The sequence below is a fragment of the Sceloporus occidentalis genome, unplaced genomic scaffold (genome assembly GCF_023333645.1).
Source record: "Sceloporus occidentalis isolate IW3139 unplaced genomic scaffold, rSceOcc1.0.p SCAF_15, whole genome shotgun sequence".
NCBI classification, from domain to species: domain Eukaryota; kingdom Metazoa; phylum Chordata; class Lepidosauria; order Squamata; family Phrynosomatidae; genus Sceloporus; species Sceloporus occidentalis.
The window spans coordinates 16,588,409-16,598,828 of NW_028316995.1; the positions used below are offsets into that span (position 1 = coordinate 16,588,409).

A 10,420-nucleotide genomic window follows, 5' to 3' on the forward strand; every position below is an offset into this window, starting at 1 on the left:
GCCCTGCTTCCCTATTTACTTTTATAATACTTTAGAAGAATTTATGACATATCTACCCTAACCTCAAGTTTACATTTTGGGTTGTTTTAAGAACTTTTGTATGATTTCAATGGTACATACCCCAAGTGGTTGATCTTGAAGGATGTCCAGTACTTTATCATCAGTTAGTGAAAGCTGCAGCCACACGGGGTGAGTGTGAAGAAGCTTATCAAGGATGCTAGGTTTGTAGGAGACACTCTCATATCCAGAATCCCGAAGGGTAGCTTTCTTATCACTTCTTTCTGACAAAATATTGTTTTCCATGTCTTTTTTGATACTGCAATACACAAACAATAGTGCAAAAGTCTAAAAGTTTTTAGAGTTGTTTTCTAAATTATTATCATTGACAAAACAGAATAGAATGCAATCACCAGTACAGAGTGCTCTTTTTTTTGGAATAATACCCATAACTATGAGGTTTAATCAATAAACGGCATTATGTTTGTAAATTAAGGAGGGATTAAAAATTTCACATCACTGGATTTACTGTTATGGAGGACAAACATCCGGATCTTTCATCAGAAACTAGTACCATATAATTAATGTTGCATTAATCATACAAAATTGTTATGGTATACCTCCCAATATTTCCACACATAACACATATACTGAACATTTGTGTTTTAAATGGTCAAGGAGGGGCACTTTTGTTTTACGGAGGGTGGTTAAAGCCATGGCTAGTGTGTAGTCCATTGCTGAGACGTTTGGTGTGGCTTTGTGATCCAGTGATCACTATTTATGAAACTAAGATGTTTAGAAGAAAACTAATGTATTTTACTCATATAAATTACATTTATAATCATATCTTCTGCCGATTATATAATATAATGATATCTGTGAAGCAAAGATGGATCGATGAATTTGGGTCCTGAAAGAGGAACTGTGTCTCCTAAACAGGCCACACTTGGAAAGCTGCATTCGCATAACTTAGGCATTGTATCTGTGTGTAGGTCACTGTGTACATGTGTCAGTAGTGCGTACATTTGTATAGCCTTCAACAAAATTTCTCCGACTTGCTTAGTCAGTTCTTGGGAAGAGGTGCAGCTGCCCTACATTGCTTTGTTAAAATTAGTTATACTCAGCAAACATTGTGACCTAGAAAATAGCTGCATTAAGGTAAGTAAGCCACTGTTTCTCTTACAGAGGGACACTAAGATCTAATAAACTTGAGGTTTATACCCTCCGAACTCTCTCAGACTGTAAATAAAACACAAAAGACAACCTGCAGCCCACAAACTAAATCTAATTTGTAATTCTTTGTTCAGCTCTCTCCCAGTCTAAGGCACTGTACAATAACTGAATCAAAAATCAAACATTTAGAGTCCTCTACTGGATATTATCAGTAGTGCTCAGTTTTATAATGCCTTTCCTTTTAATATCAATCAAACATATGCCACAGATATTGAGGTTTCCTCACTTTACATTATAAAGTGAGCTTTTGTTATAGAAAGAGACTAGTCGGCCTTGCATAATGTATTGTTAAATCAATGAGATTTCTTTAAAGCCTGCTTACATGTTGAATTATGCATTATAAGCAACTGGCTCGGCCATTCATGCCGAAGAAACTCACTAGTTTTGGCCTTCATAATGAAAAGTGACACAAGAGTTAAAACCCAAACTCCTATCCTAATAATGGTCATTAAAGCATTGGTTACATTCTACATCAGTTATATATATATATGTATTTGGAAGATCTGATGACAAGTATTAACCCCAGAAGAGGAAGACCTTGTCTATAAACCTGTATCTGAGTGAATGGTTTGTATTTTATCTGCCACCTCAGTTGCTGCCAGATCAACATAAAAAGTGTCTTTTGGCCAGTGAGGTGGCAGTGGTTTTTCTACTGTCTTATACAAGGCTATAAAGGGAATGCTTAACTTCCTATACGTATGTGTTTTTAAAACTACAGAACTTTTTAGACCCGTACTGCTCTTAGCCTCTTGTTCTTATCCATTGAGCCTATGTACAGAAGTTGTGTTATTTCTTCATCCTAGAACAACTTCATAGAATTATTTAAGAACTGGAAAGCCTCTTTCCCAGTTGTAAATTATCTCCAACTTCTCAGGCAGCACCTTGCTCTCATATCATGTCCAATTGGAGGTATATGTTGAACTTGGTTATGATAAGCAGTGTCGCTCTAATGACATCAGTGGGACAATGGATGGTCAAACAGCTGCTCACCTCTTGGATATTACCTCCCAACATCATTGGTTAACGAACTGCTGTACGAAAAGCTGCGCATGTAATAATATTTAAGAATATGCCTTAATGAATGCTTCCTCTCCCTTTAGAGATATGATATGGCAAAGGTGATCCAAACAGTCATCAGAACTGGCCTAAAATGAATTAGATGGTCTGACCAACATAAAGAATTCTAATCATCAAACTGAAACTGATAGAGGAAGTATGCACGATGGGCTCCTGCTAGCACAACACACCACAACATTTTCCACATCACAGACATGAAAAGATAACAACTATATCCATGACCCAATTACCGGTAATAGAACGTTAAGCTGTGCCAGAAATATACAACTCCCAAATTCCTGGGATACAGTAATTTTCTTCCATAAATAAAGTGCGATAATGGAAAACTTTAGACTAAAACTTCATTAGTAAATAAAATAGAATTGTCAGACCAGAAATCCGATTATTTCCAATTGTTTGGTAGATATCCATAAAACAAATGTTTTTTATAATGTGGCGAAGGTATTGTCTTTCTCTATCTATAAAATGTATAACATATAAAAACATCAATGCCTCTCCCATTCTGTATAAATAGACACATGTTTATGAAAAAGGTTGACTGATCAGGTGGATAAGTAGACAATAAGTAAGGTAATGCAGCATGGAATATAATTAGTCATTATGAATGACTGAAGATTAAAATTAGATATACTATTTGAGTATCGGGAACAAGTGGTACTTGGTTGATTAAAAGTTGAGAGACACTTATGTAAACCATAATCAGTGCTCTGGACAGTCTTTTGGTTACCATATCATACGCCCTATCTATACATTTGCCTTGTTTCCTCGTCCACAGCTTGTTGGCTTGCAAGGTATGGCTGAATGCATTTCTTGCTTACCAGTGCACATGTGTGGATCCTCGCCACCAGCCAGCTCCAACGCAGGTTTTGTGTGAGATTTCTAAATGGGCCAATGAAACCCCCTGTGCACATGTGAAGAGAGTGCTCTGAGCTGAGAGTGAGATCTTTCCTGCCAGTGATTGGTTGTTTCTAGCATCTCAGAAACAGGAGAGGGTTAATACAAAGTTGCTCTGGAGCTGTAGCCTCTTCATTCAGTTAGTAGGTGGAACAGGTAAAGAATGCATAGTAAAGTAAAGTAAATATTTTAATATGCTTTTGTTATTGGTAAGGCAGTTGTAGTGGTAGACCTCTAAAGTTCTACATTAGGTATGACAACTGAATTACCCGGTCTGCATTTATATATTATTTATATATTATATATTATTTATTGTGTGCACTGTGCTTTATGTTTCATATAGTATTGCTGTTTCATCCTATTAACACAAATGAAAGGAAAAAATGTTTACTTTCCATGCATTTCTATAAATTGGTCAAGTATCCCTTGTGTTAGTAATACAATATCAACATTACAATACACAAACACATAGACTGACAAATATCGTGCTACCATTTCATTGACTCCATTCATACACTTTTTAATGTCCTTCCTTACCTAAATTTGGCAGTGGGGGTGTTTGCTAATCTGCAGGATACACATATGGAAATCACAAGAAGTAAACATCCATAGGAAAAAATGAAGAGCTGATTGTGAGGTTGACTGGTAAGTGATTAATGTGATATGAGGGTTTCCAGTGTTTAAAGAGCCATGCCCAAATATATTTGCAGGGTTCAAAGAAGCAAACATTGTCAGCTTCTCCGGTCCCTGACTCAATTAGAAAACTTCTTTGGCTTCATTACTGGTGGTTGGTGCCACATTTATGAGCCGGAGCACCCTTTTCCTTTCTGTACGTGTGATGCATGCATAGGCTTTGAGGGCAGTTGTTTATGATAACCCGGAGCATTCCTGCCAAACTTTCGGTTTAAGACTGAACCCAGATCCAATCCACTGGTGCCAGTAGAACACTAGTCTGCGTCGAAAAATGTTTACACTGCTTAAAGTGTGTGTATTGACTGCACTGTTGACTTTGTCATCTGTTGAGTTTGGGAACACTGTTCAAGGCTTTATGTTTCGCTTGTGTTTCAAAGAGGAAAAAAAGCATTGCTGAGGCTGTGAGACAGGTGGAAATGGATGGATCTGCCCAGAAATTGGGTTGGGATAAACACCACTCTTCCACTCCCAATGATTAAGATACTGATACAAAGCCACCACATGAGATATCACACCTCGAGATTTTAAGACTAATCCTGCATTGGGAATTATGCACATGTTGATTTATTAAACTGAACTTGGCTTCAACTTTCCTACCCTTGACAAGTGAACATTACAGAATGAGTTGGCAGCTCAGCCAGTGCTTAGACCAGTAGTTTCCAATCTAGTCCTCAAAGTATACCAATGGTCAAGGATTTCTAATCTGCATATTGGCATAGTGGTAATTAATAATTATCATGTGCTGGGTTAAACTGTTAAAAAGTTTGCTATTAAAGTTCCTCCCAATTATATGTGAAAACTCAAGGAAGGTCAGCGGGGCTCCAGCCTGGCAGAATCACTGTCCATCTTGCACATGGTAAATGGCAAGATTACTGAGCAAAAAGATCTACAGAGGTCCAGCTATGTTTTCATATGAACAATCTTATGTCGAAAGTTCTGTATTGTGTGCGTGTTTATTAGGCTTCCTGGAATTCAAGAACTGCACATCCTGTATGGCTTTTGATAACTGCAGACAACTGTAAAAATGTTGCTTTGGCGACTAAACCACTGGAGGGAAAAAAAAAAGGAAAAGATCTGCGAAACCTATTAAAACGGGAAGATTTACTTTCAATATATATCTGAGCCAAATCAATATTGAAAGGGAAATCATCAACTAGAACATTTTTAGTAGGAATGAATTACCGTTAGCGTGTACTTTTTGATTTCCAACCAGTATAATTGTAATTGACTTAAAAGGAATGGGCAACATTATCTCATTGAAGTTCAGACAAAGCTAACATACCAATTAATTTTACCTCCTGACGTTTTCTAACTCTCTTTCTACAGGGAAGAATAACTAAGAGATCAGAAATGAAAAATAACAGTAATTTTTGACATGAATATTCATATTTATGAGCTCTAACAGATATGTGAAACACTTTCTAAGGATCTACATGGCAATATCCCCTTGGGCCTAATCATGGTCAGTAAAGGTGAAAACAATTAGAAAAGGTAAACATCAATTTTTTTAAGCTACTTAGGTCCACTAAGATGTCAAACTTCTCCATTCTGTATTTATTTTATGGACACAGGCTTTGAGGAAGTATTCTCGCGCCAAGCATGCCTGCAGAGTTCTAGCTATCCTAGTAGAGCTGTCCAACACAGTTTTGCGTTTTGTTACTGACTGTTGACAAGGAAAGCAAATTAATATCCAGGAAGAAATATTTGATCTGGATTTTAAAGTGTTGCTGGGTAACCTCATTGCCAAATAACTAACTCATACTGTCGAGACAGCGTTTGTTGAAGAAGTAAGATATTGGCATAGCTTACCATAACTTAGAAGGCTCCAAATAAATAGAATATATAAAAGAGTATGTAATATATATATATATATTTATACACACACACACACACACACATATATATATATAATGTATAGTTTGTATGGTTAAGTAAAACATATATAATAAGTCCCAATAGTTTCATCGGTAAACAAGTGCAAATATAATTTTATATGGTGCAATTGACATTGGCCAAACATAGGTTTCTGTTCAAAACACACCTTCTGGAGTAACCTGTTCAGTTGCTTTATAAACATACCGTATAATTTCATGTGTTATTAATGATCCACACTGAAATGCAATTTTAGTACAGGTGGATATTTAATTATTCAACCGGCAACAAAGCATCATGATTAGAAACCTACACAACAGGGGTTATATGTAAATATAAAGGTGTCGTAAACAAACCACAGACGTAATGCCTATAATTGTGCTTACAAGGTTACAGAGATGCAATACCTATTATAGCTCTTGGGACATAATGGCTAGTATAAATGCAACTATCAGCCTTTATTAGGTTATAGAAAATGTTTTATTTAGGGTGGCAGTTCATTTACTTTGGTTTAATGGCACAAAAATCCAAATATTTCTATATAATATTTGACAAAATCTAAGGTATGACCCCCTTGGTTGTCCAAGTCACAAAGAAATAACAAAAAATCTCAAGAGAAGTGCTGGATAAATTGTCACGATCTCTAACCTTTACTTATTGTGAAGATATACATTAACATTACTATTCAGGTAACTGACCGTGTTAACATTTACCTAAGTTGATTATTGATGGATCTCAGCCAGCAGAAACGCAGAACTTTACGTGAGTTATACCGATGAAGCTGATGATCTTTTTTAGCTAAAACCCTCCTTATTCCACCCAAAAAGTAATAAATGTAGCACAAAATGAGTGAACGAATAATGCAATTAAAATATAGTCTACATTTCTACACTTACCAAAGAAAGAACCCCGCTGAAGTTAGTCCACACAAGAAATCCAAACTGTTAACAAGTGCACAGGTGTGGCAGCCAAGTTCCAAAGGACATCGCTTAAAAAATTTGGTTAATTCAAACAGGTAACACAAAGAAGTGATACAGATAAGCTTTAATCACCTCGGGCACTCAGTGGGCTCCAGATCTTCTCTGACACGGAATTCTGTTTGCACCATCTCCAGTTTCAGTTCACCGATCTCAGAGGCAATCGTGTCAATGAGCTAAGGAAGGAGAACACATTGTGACGTTAGTTGGTGGAAGGGGCGTGGTTGCTTACTCCAAGCTGGTTTAGTCACTACTATAGGAGTGTTTTTCTTTTAATATATAATCTGCGTTCACCGGGCTTCCCCAGACCAACAGAGGCAGAGATAAAAGTGAATCAGAGAAAAGCTTTGCTACAGGATGCAGAGGAAACATCTCTCACTGTTCAACTTGTGTTGGAACCAACCCAGATACAAGCCCAGTATTACTATAAACATCTAAATCCAACAATATGTATGCCAGGATTCCCTGTGGTTTTATCTGATTATCTGTTAATTCACCAAAACAATGGGTTGGACCCAATCTAGGCTTAAGGAGGGATATAGGCTTAAAACAATTACACTTAAATTAAATTGTAGAGATTTTTATTTAACCTTTTTTAAGGAAAACTGGAGTATTTATCGGAGGATTGTTTAGGGAAAACCAAGTGTATCTTGTGACCTTGGTCAACCATGTGTCTTATTCAGGTTAATATTGTCAAAAATATTATTTGATGTATATATGTATATATTCAGAAAGATCAACACAATAAGTTAATCTCTATATCTGTCATATAATCACCCACATTTTTGCAATCACAATAAAATGACATTACATAAAGATTTATTTATATAGGAATGAGCGATGTAGAAAACTCACATTTTAAAGTTTACTGTGTAATGTAGGCCATAAACCTATGATTTATGAGAGATTATAAAACAAAATACTTCACTGGAGAGACAAACGAGCTTCTAAAAAACTTGTTGGTCACACATTTCCTTTGAATTTTGAGTTAACTAAACATTATGCAATATGCAACACAATATCATTTTATCTTGAAATTATGATGTAACACGAAAGCCCTCAGTATATTATTTTTATTTGAAATAGTTTTGATAACATGGTCCAGTTCTTTTGGCAGTGGTATATTTGAATGGAATTTAGTCTAATATATGTATTATGCCTGAAAAAATAGATTAAAAGTTTGCGTTATCTGTGAAAGCTGATGCGCGTTATGGTCATTAAGCCAAATAGTCTTGAGATTTTGACCCCAGGCATTCACTTAAGTTCTTTCAGCCATTTCACAAATAAGTAATCAGCAATGCATGGCTTTTTAAGATGAACTAGAGCTCCTGGTGTCTTGGGTAGGATCAGAGGTCCCACCCCGTGCTGAAGTCACATTTGCCCCCATTCTACTACCAGGCAACTCAAGCATGTCCCTCACCTTGAAGTTATGTCAAGGAACGTAGACCTTACATATACGGTAGATACAGACACAAACGTAATATCCCTTTAAAAGTCTGCTACTAACTGTGTCAACCAAACGGTTCTAAAAATTTTCTATTTGAAAATCTTTGCCTATCTAGACTCAACTGTGACATATCTTCGAGAAAATCATCTATTTGGGTGCTACATTGAGCAGGGTAGGTGGAAAAGCTCCTTTAACCTTATTTGTATAAGTTCAAGATTGTTATTAAGAGACATAAATTTCCTGTCTGCCATATGGGCAATTGTTTTCACAATTTACTATCCAAATGTATTTCCTTCTGTCCAGTATAAGGAAATGGGTGCTTTTTAGATTCATATTTCATGACTATTTTTAAATGAATGAAATCTAATGCTAGAAGATAAGTCATTTAAGTGTAATAAAAATGTAACTCATGTAAGTAAGTAGAGGGAGGAACACTTAGGTTCAATTAATAAAGAATTTGTTCTTTGCTTCAACAGACCTATTTGTGTTGTTTTTACATTATTTTCAAATACATTTTTATTTTTTTGATACATATTGGTTATAAAGAATAAAACCAAAAGTGAAACATAGTACATGGTCTACAATACCAACAGATTTTTTTTTACAGGACACAGGTATTTGAACAAGGAACATGAATATAACCATATTGGCCCAAAGGCACATGGAATCCTTAGTGGGAGTTGATACTTTTTAGGGCCAAAGTCACAAATTTACAGGACATGTACAATGTAACAATTAAAGCATGTTCAAACAATTTGAAATTGGGGTAGATGGAACAGAGAATTGCATGCTGAAATATATATTTGGTGCAATACTCCTTGAAATTCAATTTTAGTAAAAAATAAGTAGCAATTTAGTAATATAATACTCTAATATTTGCTGATAAAAACATTTAAGTGGGGGAACCAGAGAACCTCACATCCTTCCTGCTACTGTACAAATGGTTTTCTTGGGAAACTGGCCAAGAAAAAAAACCTAGATGAATAAGCTCTGCCTTTTGCATAAAATAATGAACGGATGTAAGTGTTAACTTGCCAGGTTGTATCGGATGCAGATTTCAGTACATTTCACATAAAACAAGTTCTAATTTTGGTATTAGAGGTTAATACAATGAGGAAATTGAAACATGCATAGGATAAGCATAAGGTTACTTTGAATAGAAGGCAATATAAGAGGACAAATAAAGCTCAACGTTTATATGAGAAAACGGGCAGATTAGATGATCAAAATGGTCCTAATCTTTTCTTCATGTTCTGTGTTTCTATGTATAGTTTCTAATAAACTGATTGTGTAGATGAATGAATGAGGAGAAATGAGGAATGGATTTTTCAATTTCTTACAGCTACACTAGGCAGGATATAAGGATCAGAAAACCACCAGAAAAGTACAGCATTGTATATGCTGCTCTACCCGTTTGACCCATAGAAGATGTGCTCCCCTTCCAGCCATTCTGACATCCTGAAGAGAAACATCTACAACTGCATGCCCTGAAGTCCTGTGGCTTCAAAAACACTAAACATTAAAGAGTGGGAACTTAAAGAGGAACTTTTGTTTCTTATACAGCTCCAATCTAATAGACAAACACCCTGACTACTTATGCTAAACAATTAATCACCCAGCTTGACTAATGAAAGTAGCAACAAACTCCATTGGCATAAACACTTAGATCAGAGTGGTGTTTGAGCAGGGAAAGACACCCAAAATATTACATGACTAACAATGCCAGCCTTCAGGTACAGAGATAAGGGAAGTTTATTGGAACCAGATTTTGTCAATGCTAACCTACACTTAGCGGTGTATATAACTTTGGCACTGCCCTAGACCTGACCCAGCTCTGTGCCCCCAGCCACCCCTCCACGGTGACTGTCTTCACTACAGGGTGCCAGCACATGATGTCTTGGCTGTGTCTTAAAGCCACCTTTTAATGCAGTCTGTGGAGGCTGTGCCATAGTGTAAATTTGCTGGTTGAGGAGATCAAGGATCTGTAAATGGCCCATTGATCAGCAGTCTGAGGGGACCTGATCATCCAAGTTCATCCCCTGGCTTTGCAGCAGGAGGACTGCTGCTCCCCTGGACCTGCTGCCCTGAGCCTGTCACCCTAAGACAATATACGTCACAGCCTAGAGGGTTTGAAAAAAAGTTGTACGTATTTTGTAAAAAAATCTGTTTTAAAAATACAATTTCTGTTCCCTTTGATACGAGACTACTAAAAGAGAAATTGGTCTGGTAA

General features: G+C 36.4%; 1 protein-coding gene across 1 annotated transcript in view; it reads right to left on the reverse strand.

The window, feature by feature from the left end:
* The window catches only part of LOC149303329 (ras and Rab interactor 2-like), a 28,373-nt gene extending 18,186 nt beyond the window's left edge, over nucleotides 1-10,187 (reverse strand). Inside the window, exons 1-3 of the mRNA XM_089481523.1 lie at nucleotides 10,014-10,187; nucleotides 6,819-6,919; nucleotides 121-316 (exon numbers count right to left, since the gene is read on the reverse strand). Of these exons, the coding sequence (XP_089337649.1) occupies nucleotides 121-316; nucleotides 6,819-6,919; nucleotides 10,014-10,187 (471 nt within the window). The remainder of the gene's footprint in view (nucleotides 1-120; nucleotides 317-6,818; nucleotides 6,920-10,013) is intronic.
* Nucleotides 10,188-10,420: the final 233 nt, after the last annotated feature.